The sequence below is a fragment of the Macaca fascicularis genome, chromosome 4, assembly GCF_037993035.2.
Source record: "Macaca fascicularis isolate 582-1 chromosome 4, T2T-MFA8v1.1".
Taxonomy (NCBI): Eukaryota; Metazoa; Chordata; class Mammalia; order Primates; family Cercopithecidae; genus Macaca; species Macaca fascicularis.
The window spans coordinates 66,456,558-66,482,441 of record NC_088378.1 but is presented as its reverse complement, the minus strand read 5'-3'; the positions used below and the strand labels follow the sequence as shown (position 1 = coordinate 66,482,441).

The 25,884-nt window shown below is 39.8% G+C and overlaps 1 protein-coding gene across 15 annotated transcripts in view; it reads left to right on the top strand.

Moving 5' to 3' along the window:
- SERAC1 (serine active site containing 1) overlaps positions 1-23,056 on the top strand; it is a 59,623-nt gene extending 36,567 nt beyond the window's left edge. For 3 of the 15 annotated variants that reach the window (XM_015449005.4, XM_065543616.2, XM_005552203.5), the window contains 9 exons: positions 1,995-2,108; positions 4,223-4,385; positions 11,766-11,916; positions 13,498-13,639; positions 15,147-15,241; positions 16,667-16,764; positions 18,316-18,498; positions 19,991-20,134; positions 22,077-23,056. In XM_015449005.4, the coding sequence (XP_015304491.1) occupies positions 1,995-2,108; positions 4,223-4,385; positions 11,766-11,916; positions 13,498-13,639; positions 15,147-15,241; positions 16,667-16,764; positions 18,316-18,498; positions 19,991-20,134; positions 22,077-22,213 (1,227 nt within the window). In that variant the 3' untranslated portion in view covers positions 22,214-23,056. Of the gene's footprint in view, positions 1-1,994; positions 2,109-4,222; positions 4,386-11,765; positions 11,917-13,497; positions 13,640-15,146; positions 15,242-15,393; positions 15,438-16,666; positions 16,765-18,315; positions 18,611-19,990; positions 20,135-22,076 lie in introns of those variants that run through there. The other 12 variants (XR_012433572.1, XR_012433569.1, XR_012433571.1 and 9 more) reach the window with 9 other exon arrangements.
- The last annotated feature ends 2,828 nt before the right edge of the window (positions 23,057-25,884 follow it).

The window sequence follows — 25,884 nt, the reverse complement described above, 5'->3', positions numbered from 1 at the left end:
TACCATTATCTCTGCCACAGAAGGATGACTTTTCATGACTTAGCCCCATCTCAATCCTCAGTTTAAATAATGTGACTCTCTGAGATCCAATGCACGTTTAAATGTAAAAAACCAGAATATTATATACGAGAAGAAGGCATGAATAAAAAGTAAAGTGACCAAAAATTATTTTTACTTGGTTTACTGAACCATGGACCTTATAAATTAACTAAAAATGCAGAATCTTATGGATTATATTTTCTATAGAAAACACTGGGCTTTATATTAATGTATACATTTTTCAGCCATTACCTTGTAGTTGTCCTCTTTTGCCAGCGGGTGGGCTGTACGCGCACAATTATGACCCCTAGCTCCAAAGTGAAGCACTTCCAAAGCACCTACAGCAATGCAGCAATACATCTTCTCTCCATCCCTTCCGTCTCTCCTACCCCAATGCGCACACACTCTCTCTCTCTACATGAGTAGTAGCACAGGATACATACACACTGTTTTATACCTTTTTCTCACTTAAGGATTATTGTGGAGATTGGTATATATCAGTGTAAGAAGAGACTCAAAATTTTTAGACTGGCATAGCATTCCATTGTACAACTGTACCATAATTGATTTAACTAATCCCCATTGATGAATATTAGCAGGTTTTCAGTCTTTATTATTGTACAAACAATGCAGCAGTGAGCAAACTTGCATATCTCTCACTTTCCATATGTGTGAGCATCTCTGTAGGATCAATTATTAAAGGGCATGTGCACTTGTGATCTTGATCGCTGATGCCAGGTTGTCCTTCATAGAAGTCGTGCCATTGATACCACTCGCAGCAGGGCGCTGTGCGTGCTTGTTTCCCTAGAACCTCGTCTGTCTGATAGATGACAAATGTAGTTTCTCAGTGTCCTTTCAATGTGCATGCCTCTCATGAACAGTGCTGAGTGTTGTTTATATATATTTATAAAATAAATATATAAACAGATATATAGTTATTTATATTATTATATTTATGTATTTTATATATAATGAATTATATTTAGAAGTATAATGCCTCTAAAATATAAAAATCTAAATATAAATATATAATTTGCATATTATATAATATATGATATATAGCTATAAAAATGTATATATAATATATAGATATAAAAATATATAGTATATTATAATATATAATAAATGTAAATATATAATATATAATTTATGTTTTTATATATTTTAGAGTTATATTTATTTTCCTAACAAGTTTATGTTTATGACTGTTGCTTGTGTTTCTATAATAGTGTTGGTATTTTTTGTCACTGACTTGTAGGAGATTATTGCATATTAGTGACATTAACCCTTGATCTGTGATAAGAATTGAAATTGAAATGTTTTAATTTTGAAAACATTCAATTAAAAAATGAAATGTTTCTATTATTTATGTTTTAATATCTGTTAGAAATAGTCCCCACTACTCTTCTGTTTTGTAATTTTTGTAACGATTTTTGTTTATCCTTGCATATGAACTTGAATTGAATTTCAACTTGAGAAGAATTTAAAGCTCTGTGATCATTGTCATTGTGATCTCTCTTTTTAACTTGTCCAATAATGCTTTATATCTTTTGAATTATGTTGATTATTAGACTTTAAGTAGGCTATTAGCAGAATCTGGAAAATAATATACTGTTCTGACCACTGGCGGGGGGGCTGAAAGAGATGACAGTAGAACATCCTGGGCTTTTCTTGTTAAAGAATTGTGAGTTAGTCTTCACACTTTCAAACAAAAGGACACAGAGGAGAGACTTGAGGAGGACACAAAGGTTGCGCTCTTCTCGGAATAATTTGTATGTTTTCTGTTCTGATAACCCACAGTTTGCATAAAATTCCTTTTACGTTTCCAACATATTTTGAGGCCCTACACATTAGTATTTTCTAATGCCATCTATTAGTACAGAAATTTTTTTTTTTGTCAAACAAGAATATTAGTCACTTTTTTTCAGTAAAAATTTTAATTATTTTAATTTCAGGGTGGTTTATGGTGTTTTGGAGGAAATGGACTTCCTTATGCTGAAAGTTTTGGAGAAGTTCCTTCAGCAACAGTGGAAATGTTCTGTTTAGAAGCTATAGTAAAACATTCTGAGGTAATTTACATTTTCAAAATGTAGTTTACTTTTTATGATTTCATTGAAATAATTATATAAGTTGATTCTTGCAAGGGCAGTAATCATCATTTACTGTAAAAGGAGAAAAGTCCTTCACTTATCTTTAAATTTCTGCTTTCCTCCAGTTTTGATTGTTAGACTAATCATGATTTAGCACCAATAAATGAGATTCTATTTTGCTAAGTATTTCTAAAAATTTATTTAATTTTAATTGCATAGAAGAAATTAGCCCATCATCTAAATGTGGCATTTGCCTTTGAGTTATGTTGTCTTCTACTGCCTTTCTCAGATATTTTTACATATTATTTTCAGATAATTTCCATTAAAACAACTGCCAAAGATGTGACAAGATAAAAGAAAAAAACAGGCCGGGTGCGGTGGCTCACGCTTGTAATCCCAGCACTTTGGGAGGCTGAGGCGGGTGGATCACCTGAGGTCAGGAGTTCGAGACCAGCCTGGCCAACATGGTGAAACTCCGTCTCTACTAAAAATACAAAAATTAGCCAGGTGTGGTGGTGTGCGCCTATAATCCCAGCTACTTGGGAGACTGAGGCAGGAGAATCGCTTGAACCCGGGTGGCAGAGGTTGCAGTGAACTGAGATTGTGCCACTGCACTCCAGGCTGGGCAACAGAGCGAGACTCCATCTCAAAAAAATAAAAAAAAACAAGGAAATATTAGATGACTGTACTCTTGAAGTGTGACTGTAGCATGTATCAGTGATGGTTAAACTCTTTGGTACCATAGAAACTTTTGTATCATGATGACAGTTTAAAGAAGAAAAAGGCAACAAACCTTGTAGTGCTCATAGTGCAGAAACATCACCCAGGAAATGTGTTTAAAAATGCACATTTTTCCACTCACTTGTATCAAGTTTAATGTCATAGATTTGGTGTGGAGTCCAGGAATTCGCATTTGTAGCCAGCACCCTGGTGAGGTGAATGCAGGTGATCTGACCCACATCAAGACAAACACCATCCTTGAGATTCTGAACTCTCCAGTTCAGTTTTGGGACACATTAGACATGGCTTAAAAGCCATGTGTGGAAAGTTACCTTTACACTAGAAAGTCATCTTTAGTTCTCACCCATGAAATAAGGAACTGACCACAAAGCAGAGGGAATAAGGTGTTGTAGTACAGAAGGGACCTGGGAAAATTTGCTCGAGTGTGATGTCTCCTGAGTTGTTTTCTGAAGCAATAGCTGCATCTTCAGTAGAAAGGGCAGTGCATGGAATATAATAGTTACCTTTCCAGAAATCTCTCAAATGATTGCAGATCTTACTTGATATACAGTATATTTAAAAGGCATACATTTTAAAGCACTTAAAATATGATATAATTTAACAAAAATCTAGAAAATGAAAATTGCCATATGTACATATGGTGTCATGTTCTTGAGTAAAACTAGTGATGGGAAGAGGCAAGGCTGTGCCCAGTGACATTAGAAAGACTGACTTGTTGGTCAGTTCTCTTCCCTTAACTTAATATGCATGTTTTCTTTTATCTGTTTTCTCCATTAAAACTTCAATCCCTTTTTACTTTTACCTGATCTTTCTCTCTTAAAAAATTTTCCAACTTCTAAGTTTGAGGCTAGCCCCATAGCTGTGGGCATTGTGTGGAATGGGGTGTGGGACCACAGAGGTCACTGGTTTCGCCCTGTGTGAGTCCTTATTTGCTGAACGAAATCTGTCTGCTTGCATAGAGGACTATTTCCTGGGAACAGGTGGCAGATTTCTCAAGGTGAGAACTGTTTTAAGGTAATTTCAAGTCAAAGTGTCACTATAAATTGAAACCATTTTGTAATAATGACATTGTCAGGTTACATCCGACCAAGAGCTAAGCAGAATGAGAATAATGATTTTAGTAGTCCTGGTGAGAGATGCCTTCTTGGGATTTTTTCTATGATTTTGAAGCACTTCCCACTTAGACAGGGATTTACTGATTTAAGCAAGCTGAGACAAGAGCTTTGAGGAGTCTCCCTGCATCCCCGCCCTTGAGCAGGAGCTACCTAGCTGTCCCCATGACCAGGCTGTGTCATCTCACGTCATGAATTTGTGCAATGTCTAAGGGAGCTTTCGTTTATTTATTGTGCCAGATATCCACACATTGTGATAAAATCGAAGCAAATGGAGGCCTGCAGCTACTTCAGAGGCTGTACCAACTTCACAAGGACTGCCCTAAAGTACAGAGAAATATAATGCGTATCATTGGAAATATGGCTTTGAATGAACATCTTCATTCTTCTATAGTTCGCTCAGGTAACAGCGTTACATACTGAGTATTTTTTACTTTGTTTTCCCACCTCTACCCCTCATGATATGTTCATTTGTAATAGACAAGGCTCTATTTAGGGTTAGGTAGGGTCCTTAGAACATGTTATTTTGGTAAAGGCAAGGAATTTCTTGAGATTGTAGATAATCTGTGCCTAAGATAATCAGTGTTGTAGATGATCATAGGAGAGCAGGTTTGCCATGATGATCATCTAATTATTTATGTAATTTTTTTTTCTTAGAGAGAGTCTCACTGTGTTGCCAAGGCTAGAGTGCAGTGGTGTGGTCATAGCTCACTACAGCCTTGAACTCCTGGGCTCAAGGGATCCTCCTACCTCAGCCTCCCGAGTAGCTGGGACTACAGGCACGTGCCATTGTACATGGCTAATTTGAAAATCTTTCTATAGAGACGGGGGTCCCACTTTGTTGCCCAGGCTAGTCTCGAACTCCTGGGCTCAAGTGATCCCCCTGCCTTGGCCTCCCATAGTGTTAAGATTACAGGTGTGAGCCACCATGCCCGGCCTGTAATTTTTGATGTGATTGGGTTAACCAAGAGGCATAGTCAGGCATAGTCTCTCAAAAAGAGATTCATTTTATGATTAATGATTTTCCCTCTTGCAAGTAATAAACCAGCTGTGGGGAGATACTTTAAGACCAAGCAAATATCCTGCTCTCTATCTTCTGGCAGTTCCTGCCCAATCTAGTCTTCACCTTAATGGTTTTAAAATCATTTTCTAGCTCCAGCACACCCTCTGCATTTCCTTTTCAGCTTTTGGCATTCTACTGGAAGCAAGAGTCCTTCTCTCTCCCTCCTCCCTCGCTCCATATCCTCCCTCCCTTCTATTGACAGGTCCATGAATTCCTATTTTTAATAGTTTATAATTTATTGCTCTACTTAATAATTTGGTGCCAGATTGTTCCAGCTTTGACTAATGGGAGCTCCAGCAAACTGGCCCATGTCCTCTATGATATGCCCATGTTATTTTGGGGAGGCATTTCTTATTTCCTGGTATAACAAGATATTTTAGGCTCATTTCTCTGAAGAAACCTCTATCCTTTTAGTGGGAGAATGATTCTTAGAGACCAAGGTCTAAATGATAGGAGTGCATATTGCTCCTGGGGTGTCTTTGCTTCTTGCCTCTTTCAGTAGAAAGAGCTGGATAATACATACACACATGTATATATACACACAAATATACATATATACACAAATATGTATAAATGTATATGTACACATATATGTGTGCTGTGGGATGGAGGATACACTTTCAGCACTTACTAATGTAATTTTCGATACTGTTTGGTTATGTTGGTCATCTTGCTCTTTGCTTTCTATTTGTCCCTCTTTTTCTTCTTTTTTCTGACTTCTTGTATTACTTGAGTGTTTGTTTTTAAATTCAGTTCTTTCTCCTCTTTTGGCTTTTTATATTGTGTTTGTGTGTAATTTTTAATGGTTGTATCCTTACAGTCTACTTTGAATTAAGATTATACCATTTCATATGATGTAAGATCCTTACAACCCCATAATTCAGTTCACATCCCCTGCCATTCTTTGTGGTATTGTTGTAATATATTTTACTCTTATTTATAGACTTCACAATATATTTTCATTGTTGTTATTATTTTTTGAGACAGGATCTTGCTGTGTTGCTCAGGCTGTCCTCAAACTCCTAGGCTCAAGCGATCCTCCTACGTTAGCCTCATAAGTAGCTGGGACTATATGTTTGGGCCATTGTGCCTGGTTACATTGTTGTTATTTAAGTTTTAATAATTGTTTTAGTTTATTTTGTGCTTCTGTAACCTAAGGCTATATGTTGGAGGCTGGGTAATTTATAAATAACAGATTTATTGTCTCTCAGTTCTGGAGGCTGGGAAGTTCAAGATCTAGGTTCTGGCCATTGGTGTCTTGCGAGGGCCTCATTGTTTTATCATCACATGGCAGAAGACTGAAGGGGAAGCTAGCCTTCATGTTGCATGAAGCCTCTTTTTTTTTATTTAAAATTTTTTGAATTTAAAATTTTATGTACATAATAGTTATACATATTTATGGGGATGTACAGGTAGTGATGTTCTGATACAAGCATACAATGCGTAATGGTCAAGTCAGGGCAATTGCAATAGCAATCACTTCAAACATGAATTAATTCTATTAATGTGAGAGGAACACTAATGGCCCAGTCACCTCTTAAAGGCTCACCTCTTCATACTGTCACATTGGCAACACTTGAATTTTGGAGGGGACACATTGAAACCATAGGAACAGTCATGTGACATTTAAAGAATATAAGAAATCAAAAATCTTTTTTGTTTGCATATTTATAATCTCCAGTGCTCTCCTTTTTTTCTGTATATATGAATTTACATCTGATAATATTTCTCTTCAGCCTAAAGACTTTCCTTTAGTATTTCTTGTGTATTGGGTCCGCTGGCAATAAATTCTTTCACCTCATTATTTTAAAATGTCTTTACTTTGCCTTTATATTATGCCCAGGAAAAGATATCTTCCCTGGATATTCTTTGTTGACTGTGTGTGTGTGTGTGTGTGTGTGTGTGTGTGTGTGTGTGTGTGTATGTATGTATATATATATTATTATTTTTTTCCGGCATTTCTAAAATGTCATTCCACTCTTTCCTGGAATCCATTGTCTGATGAGAAGTCTCTTTGGATTCCCACTTTGTTCTCTTATATGTAATATCTTTTTTCTCCGGCTTCTTTGAAGATCTTTCTGTTTGATTTTTGACTCTGAAATGCCTAGGTGTCATATTTATCCTGCTTGGGGTCCACTGAACTGAGAGAATTAACGTATGCATTACCTCATACATACCATTTTTTCTGGTGAGAACATTTAAAATCTATTCTCTCAGCAATTTTCAAGAATACAATACATTGTATTGATAGTTTGGTGTTTTTGATCAAATGTGGAAACTTTCCTGCCAGTGTATCATCTAATATTTATTCTTTTGTCCTTTTTTATTCTTATCTTTTTCTGGAACTTCTATTATAGATATTAGATCTCTTTTTTTCTGTTCTGCAGGTTACTGAGATTCTATTCATTACGTTTCAGTTTTTTCCTCTGTGCTTTACTTTGGATGATTTCTATTGAGCTATCTATAGGTTCATTGATGAAGTGGAGACTAAGGGATTCAAAGCAGGACAAAGACCTGATCAAATCAGTATCTTGCTATAGAAAAAAAAAATCACTCTTCTCTGAAACTTCGGTCTACCCCAAGTCTTCAGTCCTCTTATCTCCTGGACAGCCCACTCATCACCTTGGCCTCAATTACATGACCTTCTCATCTTCATTGACTTCTTGCTCTGCTCCTGAGCTGTCTAGTACTCTACTCCTAAGTCATACATTGAACCTAGTCACTGCCTGAAACCACTTCACCTAAAAATCAGCCCTGAGAACATCCTTGTTTCATTCAAGCTTGGTTTGCATCTACCCCATAAGGACTGGTTCTCTTCTCTATTGAAATCTTCTATCCACAGACCCCTTTATCCTCTCCCAATCCATCACTCTTTTTTATTCTTTATTTCCTCCCTGAACCCAGCTTATATTCCGTGGTCTGTTATTTCAGAAACATTTTTGCCAGTACCTACAACTCACTTTCCCTTTGATCCTGTTAGCAGTCTCTTGGTCAAGACCTTGATGAAACCTACTGCCTGCTTACTCTGTGGCTGAACGTGGGATCATTGCAGATTGGTTGTCAGCATGCTTATGAGATCGCAAATTAAAGAACCTTCAGTATTGCTCAGCAATTATGTTTCTCCAATCAACATGCCTTAACATTCTTAGCGATGACTATTGTGTTTTTTTTTTTTTTTTTTTTTTAGAGATGGAGTCTCGCTTTGTCGCCCAGGCTGGAGTGCAGTGGCCGGATCTCAGCTCACTGCAAGCTCTGCCTCCCGGGTTTACGCCATTCTCCTGCCTCAGCCTCCCGAGTAGCTGGGACTACAGGCGCCCACCACCTCGCCCGGCTAGTTTTTTGTATTTTTTTTTTTTAGTAGAGACGGGGTTTCACCATATTAGCCAGGATGGTCTCGATCTCCTGACCTCGTGATCCGCCCGTCTCGGCCTCCCAAAGTGCTGGGATTACAGGCTTGAGCCACCGCGCCCGGCCAGCGATGACTATTGTAAACCTTCTCCAAGTTCCTTAAACCTTCCACATATTCTTTCCTCTCAGAGGGTGACTTCTCCTCCTACTTTACTGAGACAATTGAAGCCTTAAAAGGAATTTTCTCACTAACAAAAACCAACCCTGTTCTTTCCTTTTCGTGATAATAGGAAGAGCGACACCTCTTTTATAAGGCCTCCAGCCATGTTTGGGCCTGTCTCCTTTCACAGTCTCAGGAATGTATACTTTTTTCTGGTCTCATGGTCAGCTGCTGCCTCATAGCTGGACCCTCTGATCACATACATTGGAGGAAGATGTGAAAAACATTATCTGCATCCCCTATAACATCCTCTCCTCCCTGTTATAGCTAAACTCCTGAAAGAGTTACCTACATATACCTTCTTTTTGCTCAGTCTTCATTACTTCTCAATACTCCAATTTGAATTCTGCTACCTTGCCCTGTGTTTTTTTCTTTTTAGGCATCCTGTGTCTTTCCCTGTTTTTATATATTTTTGTATCAATCTTAGTATCAGATCTGCAGATTTTTGCCTTCAGATTTACAAAAGTTGGAAGCAACTTAAATGTCTGCCAATAGGAATGAATAGTGGTTAAACAATGGCATACTCAAGTGACGTTAATACTGTAGTTCAAAGGAATGAAGTTGATATGTATAGAGAGCTCTCCAAGACATATTGCTGAAGTACAGTCACAGAACAGTAGTAGGATTCCATTTAGGTTTCAAAAAGTGCGTATGGAGCTACATTTTTTTTCTTTTTCTTTGAGACAGAGTCTCACTCTGTTGCCCGGGCTGGAGTGCAGTGGCGCTATCTTGGCTCACTGCAACCTCCTCCTCTCGGGTTTAAGTGATTCTCATGCCTCAGCCTTCTGAGTCGCTGGGATTACAGGTGCCCACCACCACACCTGGCTGCTTTTGTAATTTTAATAGAAATGGGGTTTCACATGTTGGCCAGGCTAGTCTTGAACTCCTGACCTCAAGTGATCCACCTGCCTCAGCCTCCCAAAGTGTTGGGATTACAGGCATGAAACACCACGCCCGGCCCATTGTATATGTTTAAATTATAGATATATGACTATATTTTTCAAAAGAGTGTCCACCAAACTTCTACCTTTCATTACTCTGAGGATGTAAATGGAGTTGGGAAATTATGGAAGTACTAAAGCAAGACTTTCATCATTAGATGCTACTTTTAGTTATTTCATTATTTTTTACAGTTAACATGTACAGACATGCATTGCTTAATAGTGGAGAAACATTCTGAGGAATGTGTCATTAGGTAGTTTTGTCACTGTGCAAACATCACAGAGTGCACTTACACAAACCTGGATGGTAGAGCCTACTCCACACCTAGGCTGTATGGGACAGCCTATTGCTCCTAGGCTCCAAACCTGTACAGCATGTTACTGTACTGAACACTGTAGACAGTTGTAACACAATGGGAAATATTTGAGTATCTAAACATAGAAAAGGCACAGCAAAAATACTGTACTACAATCTTACAGGATCACCATTGTATATGTGATTCATTGTTGACTGAAACATTATTATGTGGTGCATGAGTGCATGCAGATGTTATGTAATTTTAAAATGCTCAATGTTAAAGAAAGACGTAGGTTTTCCAAAGGGCATTTGGTATTTTTCAAAGGTGGAGGTATCTTGGACATTGCGAACATATTTTGTCAACTGAAAAAAGCCAGAGATGGCTTGTGCCATGCTTTTTCTTGTGACTTCATTAAAAATAAAGCCATATTTTCATTTATTTATTTATTTATTTTTTTGAGACGGAGTCTCGCTCTGTCGCCCAGGCTGGAATGCTGTGGCCGGATCTCAGCTCACTGCAAGCTCCGCCTCCCGGGTTCCCGCCATTCTCCTGCCTCAGCCTCCCGAGTAGCTGGGACTACAGGCGCCCGCCACCTCGCCCGGCTAGTTTTTTGTATTTTTTAGTAGAGACGGGGTTTCACCATGTTAGCCAGGATGGTCTTGATCTCCTGACCTTGTGATCCGCCCGTCTCGGCCTCCCAAAGTGCTGGGATTACAGGCTTGAGCCACCGCGCCCGGCCCATATTTTCATATATACCAATAACATACTTGTCTATCTTTATAGATAGAATTTTAAAATATTCTTATTTTATTATTTTAAAATCTTTAACAGATTTTGAAGAGGAATCTTCTGATGTCATAAATTTGAATATTGTTAAGTACTGAGTCTGAAGCTTCTTTTAGGTTATTAAATACTGGCTTCCCATCATCACAGTGACTCAACACTTTTGTCTTAAAGAGTGGGAGAAGGGCATGGGGACAGCTGTCGGGTATTGAGTGCCTGCTGGGCCTAGGCCCATGGTTTTCACATACATTAGTTTATTAAAACCTTCCTCTAGCTCAGTTGCTAAATAACTTGACTGAGGTTCCAGAGCAAGTAAGCAGGGAGCAGAAATGTGAGTCCAAGTCTAACTTCAAGGCCCATGTTCTGCTTTATTTAAATTAAATAAATTATATAAATAAATAGATTTTCACTGTACTTCAGAAAATAGATAAAGCAAAAAAAGCTAAACGTACCTTTTTTTACAGAGCCCTCTTCCACCCTACCTCTTTCCTAAGAGGTAATGACTTTATAAGTTTGGTGTATAGATCTTTATGTGTTTGTGTGTGTGTGTGTGCACATATACTTTTATACATATTTATGTATATAAAGTTTTAAAAACAAAAACATTAAAAAAAAGAAATCATAGTATTATCCATGCATTTTCTGTTTGCCTCCCTTTAAAAAATGTTTTTTCCTTCCTGATCTCCAGATTCTAACAAGAGTTTTGTGTGTCAAATTCATTATTAAGAAATAATTTCCTCATTTGTATGAAAGGGTATTACTGACTGCTGGTCAGGATGAAATAACTAGTATTGAGTTTCATAATTCTTGTTAAAAGCAAAACATCATGGTATTTTGTTCACTTTTGTGAACACCTCTATAATTGCTATTAGTGTTAGGTTTTCTATATAAGAAAATGGCTCTTGAAGCCCTCTTTCCTTCTTTGAGGTCCCTTAAGGGGTATGTGGGTGGTATTGTGCCACAGGTCTCAGAGGATCACAGGGGAGAATGGGGTTGGAGTGGTCGGACTTCTCTGCCAAGGACAGACACGCGAGGTTTGCCTTTCTCCCATCACATTCAGTTTGAAACTTCTCTCTACGGTCTGCGATGGATTCACATCAGTATTTAGGATACGTGTACTTTTCACCAGGCTGGGTGTCCATCATGGCAGAAGCAATGAAATCTGACCGCATTATGGAGGCCTCACACGCTGCCAGAATCCTGGCAAATCTAGATCGAGAAACTGTGCAAGAAAAATATCAGGATGGCGTGTATGTGCTGCATCCCCAGTATCGAACAAGGTAAGGGAGCAGAAGAGAGTCACTTTGTCCCCGTTGGGAATGTGAAGGCTAGAGACCTCAAATTTTTTTTTTTTTTTTTTTTTTGAGACGGAGTCTCGCTTTGTCGCCCAGGCTGGAGTGCAGTGGCCGGATCTCAGCTCACTGCAAGCTCCGCCTCCCGGGTTTACGCCATTCTCCTGCCTCAGCCTCCCGAGTAGCTGGGACTACAGGCGCCCACCACCTCGCCCGGCTAGTTTTTTGTATTTTTTAGTAGAGACGGGGTTTCACCATATTAGCCAGGATGGTCTCGATCTCCTGACCTCGTGATCCGCCCGTCTCGGCCTCCCAAAGTGCTGGGATTACAGGCTTGAGCCACCGCGCCCGGCGAGACCTCAAATTTTTAACTTATTTCTGCATAATTCAGATAAGTTAAATACCTTATAAGTCAAATATCTTATTTACTAAAATAATTTGTGTACTGTAACCTCAGAAGAATTGGAGGTTGTCATGAAAAGCATGTGAACTAGCTAAATTATCGTGGTTATTTTACAAAGGGCTTCCCTTCAGGTAGATTGAATTCACCTTTGATAATGCGTCACACTTAAACTTTGAAATACATATCTCCTTTGGTTCAAGGCATTTTCACTTAGATCCGAGTTAATAACTGATTTGGATTGTAGAAGTCAGCTGACCAGGAAGGAGACAAAACATTGTCTTATGTGGCAACCAAATTAGCATGGACCTAGAACTCAAGGGACTGGAGAAAGTTTATACTTAGTTATAAAAGGATGCATTGGAAGGAATAAGTTGTAATCAGTTTGACTCATGCCCCTTTTTAAGGTTATTTGTGGTCATTATATCTAGTTCTATAATTGCTAACACAATAAATATAGAAGGGACCACACTGAAAAAATAACATATTTCTTGGTTTTCTTAGGGCACTTTACAAAAAATACCTCAGACAATAGCAAAAACTTCCTTTAAATTAAAAAATGAATTACCTGGTTAATTATAATTTGTCAATAAAATATTATGGTAATGTATTTTATATGTGCATTGCATAATTGTATGTGTACTGTAAATAGCTTGCAACTAACATACTATCTACAATTTTTAATGGGTCATATGCAAAGAGTGAATGTTACTTTGAAATCTCATTTTATAAGTATTAGTTTCCTTAACACATTTTCAAAAATCTCTTTTATATATACTAACTTTGAAACTGTTATTAGCACGTTCTTCTTTAATTTCTTAAATACTTTTATTGATTTGTAGAATATTCTCAATTGGAAGTCTTTAGAGGGTAATCTGACTATGACATCTGTCAGTTGATTGATTGCTAAGCTCATTACAATTGATTGTGGTTGGTCTGCCTGATTAGAAAAGTCTCCATTTTTAGAGAACAGTGAACATGCTTCATGTATGTCTATGCCAAAGTTCCTTCTAGGGTTTCTCAGCAAACCTGTGCTTATAAAGCTTGCTTGAATTCAGTTTTATATCACATAAACCTGCTAAAGCACCATCCACAGAGAATGCTGTAGATTCTTACCAAAGCAGTAATGCATTTATTCTACTTCTTTTTAAAACTCTCTCCCCTATTAGTCAGCCCATTAAAGCAGATGTCCTTTTTATTCATGGCCTTATGGGAGCAGCATTCAAAACATGGCGCCAGCAGGACAGTGAGCAGGCTGTAATTGAAAAGCCTATGGAGGAGGAAGACAGATACACAACGTGTTGGCCCAAGGTAAGGGAGTCACTGACTCTGGCCCTGGTTGCTGGGGCCCTGATTGTGACTTGCTTGTTTTTCTCTTTGTACGGGGATTTTTTTTCCATGCAGTTCTTCTTTCCCTTAGGGAGATTTGTAGTATGTTATGACAACAACTGGGCTTGTCACCCTATCTTGTATAATTTCCGTTTGGGGTGCAGTATATGACTCTAAAAACATTAAGTAAAAAATAGGGGTAAGAGCCAGTAATAGTTCACTTTTGTTGTAATACAAAAATAACATAACCATACTTATATTTATAATAGGTACCTAATTCTGTGACCTTAATAATTATAAAAATAGAAAGTCTTTGAAGAAGTAATTATACTTTGCATTTCTTTCTTTTTCTTTTTTCTTTTTTTTTTTTTTCTGAGATGGGGGTCTCACTTTGTCACCCAGGCTGGAGTTCAGTGGTGCGATCTTAGTGCACTGCAACCTCCACCTCCCAGGCTCAAACAGTCGTCCCCTCAGCCTCCTGAGTAGCTGGAACCACAGGCACATGCCACTATGCCTGGCTCATTTATACTTTACATTTCTTTGATATTATTTCTCCCAAAGAACCTTAATTCTGGAATGAATTCATTGAATGGAATTTATCTAAAGCTCATTAAAAGTGATGCTGGCTGGGCGCGGTGGCTCAAGCCTGTAATCCCAGCACTTTGGGAGGCTGAGATGGGCGGATCATGAGGTCACGAGATCGAGACCATCCTGGCTAACATGGTGAAACCCCGTCTCTATTAAAAAAATACAAAAAAAAAAAAAAAAACTAGCCGGGCGTGGTGGTGGGCGCCTGTAGTCCCAGCTACTCGGGAGGCTGAGGCAGGAGAATGGCGTGAACCTGGGAGGCGGAGCTTGCAGTGAGCTGAGATCCGGCCACTGCACTCTAGCCTGGGCGACAGAGCGAGACTCCGTCTCAAAAAAAAAAAAAAAAAAGTGATGCTGCATGTATGTGTGAATAGTTTCTAGGGCATTGTTCCATTACTACTTATTGTCTTTCACAAAGGCTTATCAAGTAGAAGAATGCTTTGCGCTTTCCGGTGGCACTAAAGCACAGAGATGATGGTAGACCTAGGGTACACAGAGATAGAACTGTGACCATTATTATTAGTGTCTCTGAATTCTCAGATCCAAAATCTGTCAGACTATGCCATCTGTCCTGAGAGATAGCATTCTACTAAATTCTTTCAAAAAGCCAGTTTGATACAGACTTTAAAACAGGCCTTGCTTTTGGCTATAGTGGGTTAAAATTGGAAATATTCTCTTGAAACCTTCATTGGCCTTATGCTATAAATACTGGTACCACTTCAAGACCAGAGACATAAAAAGATAAAATGCTGGAATTGTTTTTACAGTACCTTCAAAACTTATTCCGGTGCTATCTTTAGGTATATTGCAATAGGCCTTTAGTTGTAAATTTCATGTACTAGGCAGTAATTGCAGTGGTGGAGATTCATACTTGTTCTCACATATGTTTTATTTTACTTAGACATGGTTAGCAAAAGACTGTCCTGCTCTCCGAATTATATCTGTGGAGTATGACACCACCCTCAGCGACTGGAGAGCAAGGTGCCCTATGGAAAGGTAACAGAGGCGACTTTTAGACCAGGAGGACAGGGAAGAATTCAGGCCGCAAGTTTAGGTCCTCTTGGATGGGAAGTGATTTTAATTTTTTGATGCGACAGACAGGATTTTCTTATGAAAAACAAACCTAATCTTTTTTGTCTTCCTTCTAGAAGGAGTTTGCTCTCAATAAGCAGTGGAATAGGAGAAGTCTTAGGTATATCATCAGTGGTGGGCTCCTAACATGGTTTATTTACAACTGTTCTAATAGTTAAGGATCATGGATTCTCTAACAAAGTCTCCTTTTCTATGAGAAGTAAAAGTGATGTTTTTTGTTCTTGTGTCCACAATCATACTGGCTAAAGGAAGCAAAGAGAAAGATGCTGAGAAATATCAGCTGCTATATCCCTTGTATGTCGTCTGTGCCAGTTGTATACATGGGAAGGAGTGCTCAATTTCAGAGTTACTGGATGAGAGTAGCCAGATCCTACCTTTGATTTGCTATGCAGTCTTAGACCAGTCAGTTAACTTGTCTGGGAAGCTTTGTCTACAGATTAAGAGAGTTGGTCTAAATCAGTGTTACCAAACTGCTTTCTGAATGGACCTCCCGTAGGTGCCCAAGAAGGGTGTCAAGGTGAGCAGGCAAGACCCTAGGTCTCCCTCCCCATTTCACCCAGAGGAGCTCTGGAGAACCTTTATTTTGAAGAAATGTGTCTGCAGATAAACAGTTTGAAACTACCAGACTAGATAGTTTTGAAGTTCCTCTTTAGTTTAAAAATTACTTATTTCAAATTCTGATTCTAATAGCATCCTGTTTATGCTAGTTACAAAAGCATGCATTGGAAGGAATACATTCTAATGAACTTGACTCATTCTAGTGTTTCTAAATAGCATCCTAGTATTTCTAAAGAATAAACCAAAATTATGAAAGTTTAATATTTTTGCAGCCTAACTACCAGTAGAGAGACCACAGTCTTTGGTGATATCCTTGAATGAGAAAGGACATATCCTAAGTGTTGAGGGGCAGTTGCAGGGAGATTCAAGTTTGACCTGAAAAAATTGCCTGACACAATGCTCCAACAATGTTCATGTAGTAAATGAGTGGCCTGTTCTGGGCTTAGATATTCCTAATTATGCCAATGTTAATAAGTTACAATAGAGAATGAACAATTTCAGGAATTGAGCCGAGAGATCCCAGGCGTGGTGGCTCATGCCTGTTATCCTAGTGCTTTGGGAGGCTGAGGTGGGAGGATTGCTTGAGGCTGTGAGTTCAAGAAGAGAGAATAGGGGTATTTTATATTAAGCAGAGAGAAGGGGGTATTTCTAACTCTAAAGGTAGTATGTAGTGTTGGTCCTATAGACAAAAGTTCTTAACTCTAAAAATTAGACAGCAAATTGAGGGGATCAATAGCCTCGTGTCATGCCTGCTGTTTTTGTTTTGTTCAGAAAGTCCATTGCATTCAGAAGCAACGAACTTCTTAGGAAGCTCAGAGCTGCTGGTGTTGGGGATAGGCCGGTGGTTTGGATATCACATAGCATGGGAGGTAAGTGTGGCTTCAACTTTGTGAAGTGGCCATTGTGATGTTATTTTCAGCCACTGTGGCCAACCTAAAGTTATTGTGTCTTTCCGTTTTACTTAATAGTGGCCCCCTTGCCCCCTGCTAAATTAATCTGTGTAGCTATAGCTAGGACTTTTAAAATTACTACTCTTCTTCCATGCTGTTCCTTTCTCTAGAAAGGGGCAATCTGTTCCAAACCATCTAAGAGGGATGTGGGTTTGACAGTGTAGTGCTTTCACATAGCAGTAATGAATAAACATGAGAAGCAGTAATGAATAAACATGAGAAGCAGTCCATTTCATATACACCCACCTCATCAACATGCCTCAGCATTCCTGGGGGGCCCCAGGGTGCCCCTTTATTCTTTCTGCTCCCCCTCACCATTGCAGAATCTATGGTCGCTTTAGTGCCCACAGTCCCAAACCCTGGGTGCCTGCTCACACCAGGCTCAGAGCTGCTGAGGTGCAGGTGTGATCAAGTGTCTGTTCTTGGGGTCCTAGTGGTTGCTTATGGAACTGCCTCCCCTGCGTGCGACTCCCCCAGTCCAGTTTGAGATTTTCACCACCCACCTTGCAGAAGGCCTTTCTGCAGCCCGTGGCCTAGTTTATCTGTTGAAGCACTCAGGATTGCCTCTGAGATGGGGCTTTTTGCTAAGACAAAGGTGGGTGTAGCCCTTTGTGTCCTTAAAGACCCACTGTCATCATCTTTGAGATCTTTGTGTTTCATTATGGGTTCCAAAGCCAGGGCAGGGAGATGAAAGAAAAGGTGCCTCCAGAGGAACAGTTGCCATGAAAGCTGTGTTCTCCATGGGGGACTGTGTGCTGTGGAATAATAGCACCGTCCTGACAGTGTGGTCATCAGCGGACTGCCATGGCAGGCTGAGAGACCAGCCACACCACACTCACGACCTGAGGGAGCTCCCAGCTGGGCATACCTCATGTTTCTGCAGTGGGACAGTAGATCCTGTCAGACGAGGATCTGCCCTACAAATGAGTTTCTAGACTCTTACCTGTTTGTAGGCTTGCACTATAAGGATCAGGAGTATTATTAAATGTTTTAAGGCCTTATTTCTTACACTACTGTATGGAGAATTTTTTTTTTTTTTTTTTTTTTTTTTTGAGACTGAGTCTGGCTCTGTCGCCCAGGCTGGAGTGCAGTGGCTGGATCTCAGCTCACTGCAAGCGCCGCCTCCCGGGTTTACACCATTCTCCTGCCTCAGCCTCCGGAGTAGCTGGGACTACAGGCGCCCGCCACCTTGCCCGGCTAGTTTTTTGTATTTTTTAGTAGAGACGGGGTTTCCCCGTGTTAGCCAGGATGGTCTCGATCTCCTGACCTCGTGATCCGCCCGTCTCAGCCTCCCAAAGTGCTGGGATTACAGGCTTGAGCCACCACGCCTGGCTCGGAGAATTGTTTAAACCATTTTTTAAAAGAAAGCATCTCTTTTTATGTATTTCTTGTTTGGCCTTTTCTTTTTTTACAGTAACAGAGGGAAGGAAAATAGCTTATGCATTGTTTATCTTCCTTGTCTGTGGCTAGGTCTTCTCGTCAAAAAGATGCTGTTGGAAGCCTCTAAGAAGCCAGAAATGAGTGCTGTTATCAACAATACCAGAGGAATAATTTTTTATAGTGTCCCTCATCATGGATCACATTTGGCTGAATACTCTGTTAATATTCGCTATCTTCTCTTTCCCTCTTTGGAAGTCAAAGAACTCAGCAAGGGTAATACTTTCTGTCATAAAGGAAATTGGGGTTATATTAACATCACTTATACAGAGAAGAAGAAAAAGTTTCTTCCCTGAATATATTATCTCATTTTATAATTTGTATATAATTGTGTTTAGACTATTCATGGAAATTTTGGGTTGGGCTTGATTTTTCTTTGATAACTTCTCATTTTTTTTTTTCTTTTTTTTGAGACGGAGTCTTGCTCTGTCACCCAGGCTGGAGTGCAGTGGCAAGATCTTGGCTAACTGCAAGCTCCGCCTCCCGGGTTCACGCCATTCTCTGGCCTCAGCCTCCCAAGTAGCTGGGACTACAGGCGCCCGGCACCAAGCCTGGCTAATTTTTTTTATATTTTTAGTAGAGATGGGGTTTCACCGTGTTAGCCAGGATGGCCTCGACCTTCTGACCTTGTGATCCACCCGCCTTGGCCTCCCAAAGTGCTGGGATTACAGGCGTGAGCCATGGCACCCAGCCTCATTTTGTTCTTAAGCCATTATTTACTCAAGCATTGCAATAATTTTAATATTATCTTAAATACTTAACATTAGAAAAATCACGTTTTGCTTTTAAGTATTATTCCAAATTACCAATAAATGGCTTTTTTCCCCATGAGTGGAGAATCATCAACTGTTAAAATGTAAATGAAACTTTGAGATTGTGAGCATTAATTTTAAAGTACTCTATTTGGTTTGCTTAATAAGCAGTTTTCTCTCTGGAACACCTGTTAATCAGAATTTCGACTCCCTGGCTCGAGCCTAAATATACCAGGTGTCTTTTTGCTCCTATTTTCTCTTTGTTCTACTTTATGGAGAATCTCTTGATTTCTTCAAAACCTTCTGTTGGACTTTCCTTTCATGGAGTAAGATTTTGTTTTCCACATGCGCCTTCTTTCCTGTGCCCTGGTGGTTCTGCACTCATGGCCTCTTCTTCTTTTGTGGCTTATCTTTTCAAATAATTCTAAAGATCCTAAGTAGAAGCTTTGTGAGTTCCCTTCTATTCCTCATCTAGCTGTTTTTTTCTGTGGCCAGCTTTTCTGTTTGCTTATTTGATCCATCTCTTTTAGGTCATAGGCCTATCTGGTGCCTCTTGGTTGCTCTTTCATATGTGAGGGTGAGGGATGGGAAGGGACAGGCACTCTGTGATTGTAGACAGGCTTTGTTGATGGGAGGCTGGGCTTTGGGGTGGGTGTAGCGGTACCATCATCACTGGAGGACCCCTGCGGTCCCACACACCAGACTGCCCCGGGAACTGCTTCCTGCCCCCAGTAATGTGGTAAAACCTCTCCTGCTGCTGACTGTCCTGTCAGTTCTTGGTTTTAGCTTTTTCCTTGAATCGGAATGACTTCTTGTCAGGGGAGAAAATAAACGTTTACTCAAGCCTCCATCTTGAATCAGAATTCTAATTTCCTCTCTAAATTTGAAAGATTAATGCATTTTATTATGAATTAGATAAACAACTTGTCACAGTCTTGTTCTGTATAATTTTATAGATTCTCCTGCACTTAAAACACTGCAAGATGACTTTCTGGAGTTTGCTAAAGATCAAAACTTCCAGGTGCTGAATTTTGTGGAAACACTACCAACCTACATTGGCAGCATGATTAAGCTCCATGTGGTGCCTGTGGAATCAGCAGGTATTCACTCTTTTGAAACTTGTTGGCTGTTAGATGCTTAATTGTACCTAGCATTTACTTGTAAATAGCAATTTTTATATCCAGGTTCTCAGTTTTAGGAGATAGTTTATGAAGATCTAGATTTGAATTCTTTTATTCTTTTCAGCAATAGATTAAAATTTCTCTGTAAACATATAACCCGGGCATTACCTCTCCCTGCCCTTTATGTAACTGATTAGATGAGAAGGGTTAATTGGCTAACTCTAAGTTAGGCATCAACAGTGAACTCTATTTCAGTAAAGAAAGAAACAAAGCTCTTCTATTAGCTAGATTGAAAGGGGCATTTATTTAATAGACTTATATTTACATGCAGAACCCTTAAGAAAATCAACTAAAAGTGTGGAAGTTTTCATAAATAGAAGATCCATGGGCAATAGTAAAGCTCCAGAAATATTCCAATGGGAAAAACTAGTGTTGAAATACAATCTCTTCATGATCCTGGGGTTGAGGGAAATGGCCAATGCCAGCTCTCTACTGTCATATAATGTATTATAGATTCTTTGAGGGAGGAGCCCAGATCTTAACTGTTTTCATAGACTCCTCTATTACTCTGTACATAGTAGATATCCCGTATATTTCACCACCTGAATTGCTTTTGCCTCACCTGGCCACGTCTTCAGCTTGCCCGTTATCTCTGGGAACCCCTTTCTTACCACCTCTGAGGCTGGCTTAGGTGCTGTTCTGGTGGTGGCCAGCCACACTGTGGGTCCTTTAAGCTAGGGACAGCATGCATCTGGAGTGCTTGCCAGATGGTTCTTTTGTCTACATAATGAGTTTTGTCCTAACTTCATTATATGCTATCTAAATAAAATGAAAAATGTCATACTTTGTAGTAGAACTGAAAAATTTTACCTTAAAGTAATATGCTGTAGGGTAAGGAGTTACTGTTTAGTAGTTGAAGAACTTGAAGAGTTCCAAAAAACAGCTGCCAGATGTTTTTAAAAAGGACTTTGGAAGCTTGAAGCAACAGCCAAGTTTTTTGTTTTTGTTTTTAAGAGACAGGGTCTCACTTTGTCATCCAGCCTGAAGTTCAGTGGTACGATGATACCTCATTGCAGCCTCGAACTCCTGGGCTCAAGCGATCCTCCCACTTCAGCCTCCTGAGTAGCTGGGACCACAGGCGCACACCACCACACCTGTCCAATTTTTAAATTTTTGTATAGATGGGGTCTTGCTGTGTTGCCCAGGCTGATCTCAAATTCCTGACCTCAGGCAGTCCTCCTGCTTTGGCCTTCCAAAGTGCTGGGATTACTGGTTTGGGCCACTATGCTTGGCCCAAATGGAAAGTTAATATCATGGACCAGCTGCTTGGAGTGGCATAGCCTTGTCCTAATTCTGTCACCAAGAGGCTCTTCTTCCTTTATAACTACCACCTGCATTCCTCACCTAGGTGGCCTCACTAGTACCTCTTATCACTTCCACGTAGGGGGACTTTGCTAGACTGAAATATCTCAAGCACTAAATCATTTTTACCCTGAAAGTGATCATTGCGGTTTAGGTATAGAATGGATCCCATGTGAAACATTCCCATTCATTTCATCAGGACAAAGAAGCTTACTAGAAAGTTTATAACAGAAACTCTGAAGTAAGTAATAACCTACAGGTGTAAGAAGGTTTTGAAGATGCTAGTGCTCAGTCTCTGCTTGCTCTGAAATAAGGAAGTAGGCCAGAACACATATGAAAAATTTACGGAAAGCATAAAATTATGGTTATATTGACTGAGAATCCATTCCTGCATGTTTCCTCAAATGTAGTTTAGCTACAATCAAACTTCAGGTTCCTTTAAGAGTCCCTTGTCACAAGCAAAGCAATATCTGGAACTATCTATCTGGCCCCTTTCAGTATTGTCAAGGGGAAAGCTTATATTTTTACTTAGGTTTATTGACTTTTTTGTTTTCTTCAGATTTAGGCATTGGAGATCTAATTCCTGTGGATGTTAACCATTTGAACATTTGTAAACCAAAGAAAAAGGATGCTTTTTTGTACCAGCGTACTTTACAATTCATCCGTGAAACTTTAGCCAAAGACCTTGAAAACTAACAGTTGTCCTCTTCCAATTTTCATATGTGAATTCAGTGTAAGAAACTTGGTGTTCTGTTTCTCCTTTTAAGCTCTAACCAATCATGTAAACATAGTGATCATAGCGTCAACATGGTCTGGAGTGTGTTGCAGACTACAGAACATTGTTCTCCCTTCGAGCGCTGTAAAGTATCAACCCGGCAGTGGCAGGCACAGAAGGAAAGGCTGGATTGGGCTCCTTTGGCGTAAAGAAGTCCCTGTGTGCTGCTTTATGGTTTGCGGTGTTGGGCCTGGTGACTGCTGTGAGACAGTGCCCTTTCCCATCTGTGACTTTCCCGGCGCATGCAGGAGGGGCACAGCAGGTTCTGAGGGGAGAGCTACCATTAACTCAGCTCACCATAAAAATGCCATTAAGAGAGTACCTAAAATAGAGAGAAGAATGAACTAGAACATTAAAGACTCTTGTACTTCTAGGTATTGATTTGCTCTACATTTTAAAAATGTGTCAGTTTTTTAAAGTTTGAGTTTTTAGCTTTCAGTTCTACCTTTTATCTGACACATTATTACTGGTGTTAACTTCGTTAGACCTATTGTCGTGTCTGGGTCAGTTCCTTGTATCTATTTTCATATTGCTGAGAACAAATCTTTTTCTTTTTTAGAAAAATTCTAGCTTATAATAATTCTTTCCAGACTGTAGTTGCCTGTGCTTGGAATTGGTCCTAGATAAGGATAAAGTAGCTAATCCATTATTGATCACAGTATGAAATAAAACTATTCTAAGCCATTAAATGAATTAGCAATTCTAAGTATCAAGATTCTCAGATTCTCTGTAACTAAATAAAGTAAACCTGTCTTCCCTGCTCATTTGGAAGTGGTATTAATTGACCTCTATAGCATGCAAGAAGTAGGAAATCGTGTTTTTTTCTTTAGAGTAAAGCATTATTGAGTTAATTTACATACCATAAGATTCACCCTATTAAATTTTACAATTCTTTTTTGTTGTTATTTAGAGACAGGGTCTCACTCTGTTGCCCAAGCTGGAGTGCAGTGGCATGATCATGGCTCACTGTAACCTCAAACTCCTGGGCTCAAGAGATCCTTTTGCTTCAGCCTCCCAAGCAGCTAGGACTACAGGTGCATGCCACCGTACCCGGCTAATTAAAAAAAAAAAACAAAAAACTTTTTTATAGCGACAGGGTCTCACTGTGTTGCCCAGGTCTCAAACTCCTGGTCTCAAGCCACCCTCCTGCCTTGGCCTCTCAAAGTGCTGTGATTATAGGCCAGAGCCACTGTTCCCAGCCTTAGTTCATTGGTTTTTAGTATATAGTTCGCTGAGTTGTGCACCATCATTGCTCTCTAATTTCAGGATATTTCATCATCCCCAAAAGAACCCCATGCCCATGAGCAGTCAGTTCCCACCTCTGCTTTCCCCAGTCTGCGGTAAACACTAATCTCTTTTCTGTTTCTATGGATTTGGGGATTTTATGTAAATGGAATTGTACAATATGTGGCCCTCTCTGCCTTCCATTAGCATGTTTTCAAGGTTCATTCATGATATAGCATGTATCAGTACTTCCTTTTTATGGCCAAAATTACTCCATTGTGTGATATGCCATGTTTATCCAATCAGCTGATGGACATCTAGGTTTTGTTCATTTTTTGTCTGTGATAAATAATGCTACCATGATCATTTGTGTACAAATTTTTGTGTGGATAGATGTTTTTGATTTTCTTCGGTGGAATTGCTGGTCAAATGGTAAGTCTATGCTTAAATTTTGAAGATGGTAGACTTTTGTAGAATGAGATAGTCAAAGCTAAAACTGGAGTACAGTAGCTGAAGGTAAATGGCTCATCAATAAACCCTATCAGCATCTGATTGTTTCATATACAACAATCTAGCAAAACCCACTTATTTATTGCTGTATGTAGATATAGCAAATATGATAGTTGCTAACAACAAATGTACTATCTAATGTGGTAACATGGGAAGAAGGGGTAGATATGTTTAATACATTTTCTTTCTTTTTTTTTTTTTTTGAGATGGAGTCTTGCTCTGTTGCCTAGGCTGGAGCGGAGCACAGTGGCGTGATCTCGGCTCACTGCAACCTCCACGTCCCAGGTTCAAGCGATTCTCCTGCCTCAGCCTCCCGAGTAGCTGGGACTACAGCCACGCGCCACCACACCCAGCTAATTTTTGTATTTTAGTAGAAATGGGGTTTCACCATGTTGGCCAGGATGGTCTCGATCTCTAGACCTTGTGATCCACCTGCCTCGGCCTCCCATAATGCTGCAATTACAGGCGTGAGCCACTACACCTGGCCCTGTTTAGCACATTTTCTTGGTCTGCTTTCTGTGAGCCATGGCAGATAAACAACATTTGAAACAACTGTTCGTTAATTCAGAGTAATGGAATGGAAACCCTGTTTCTTAAATTTTTAATAGAATGACGAATACAGCTGTGCTTTAAAAATAAGATGTGGAAGAGATGTCCAGTATATTCCTAACTAAATTAGAGTAGTTTTCCAGGAGAGCCACTCACCTTTTCTTTTTATTTCGTCTGTGAAATGGAGGGTCCACCTTCCATTTATCAGGCAGGTAGAGGTCTGGGTAAAATTATACATAAGCAAGATTAAAAGAAATGGCATAGCACATAAACAACACAGTAAAGCAAAATAAGTACAGATGGTCGCTGGCTTAATGATGGGTCAACTTACAATTTTTTCAGTTCACAATGGGTTTATCAGAGTGTTTTTTTTTTTTTTTTTTGAGACGTCATCTCCCTCTGTCGCCCAGGCTGGAGTGCAGTGGCGTGATCTCCGCTCACTGCAAACTCTGCCTCCCAGGTTCATGCCATTCTCCTGCCTCAGCCTCCCGAGTAGCTAGGACTACAGGCACCCACCACCACGCCCAGCTAATTTTTTTGTATTTTTAGTAGAGACGGGGTTTCACCGAGTTAGCCAGGATGGTCTCCATCTCCTGACCTCGTGATCCACCTACCTTGGCCTCCCTAAGTGCTGGGATTACAGGCGTGAGCCACCGTGTCCGGCCTATCAGAGTGTTAAATGCATTGTTGACTTACAATGGGTTTATGGGGATGCAGCCCCATCATAAGGAACATCTGTATAAAATGATGGCTGACGGTGCAATTCCAAAAGGAAATATAATCCCTGAACAACAACAAAAAAGTGATGAACAGGTGGAAACCACTTGAAAATCAAATCAGCACAATTACAGAAGTAGAAACAGCACATTAAAGAACAGACATGGGGCCGGGCATGGTGGCTCATGCCTGTAGTCCCAGCACTTTGGGAGGCCAAGGTGGGCAGATCATGAGGTCAGGAGATTGAGACCATCCTGACCAACATCGTGAAACCCCATCTCTACTGGAAAAAAAAAAAAAAAAATTAGGTGTGGTGCGTACCTGTAATCCCAGCTACTTGGGAGGCTGAGGCAGAGGAATCGCTTGAACCCAGGAGGCAGAGGTTGCAGTGAGCTGAGATTGCGCTACTGTACTCCAAGCCTGGGCGACAGAGCGAGACTCTGTCTCAAAGAAAAAGAAATGGATGAAAATTCTATTAATAGAGAGGTGGCTGGATGGATATGGAACCACAATAGATGCAGAAGCAAAATAAAATAATTAGAAGATAATAGGTAAGTTATTCAATTGTAAAGGCAATAGACAGGCATTGTGA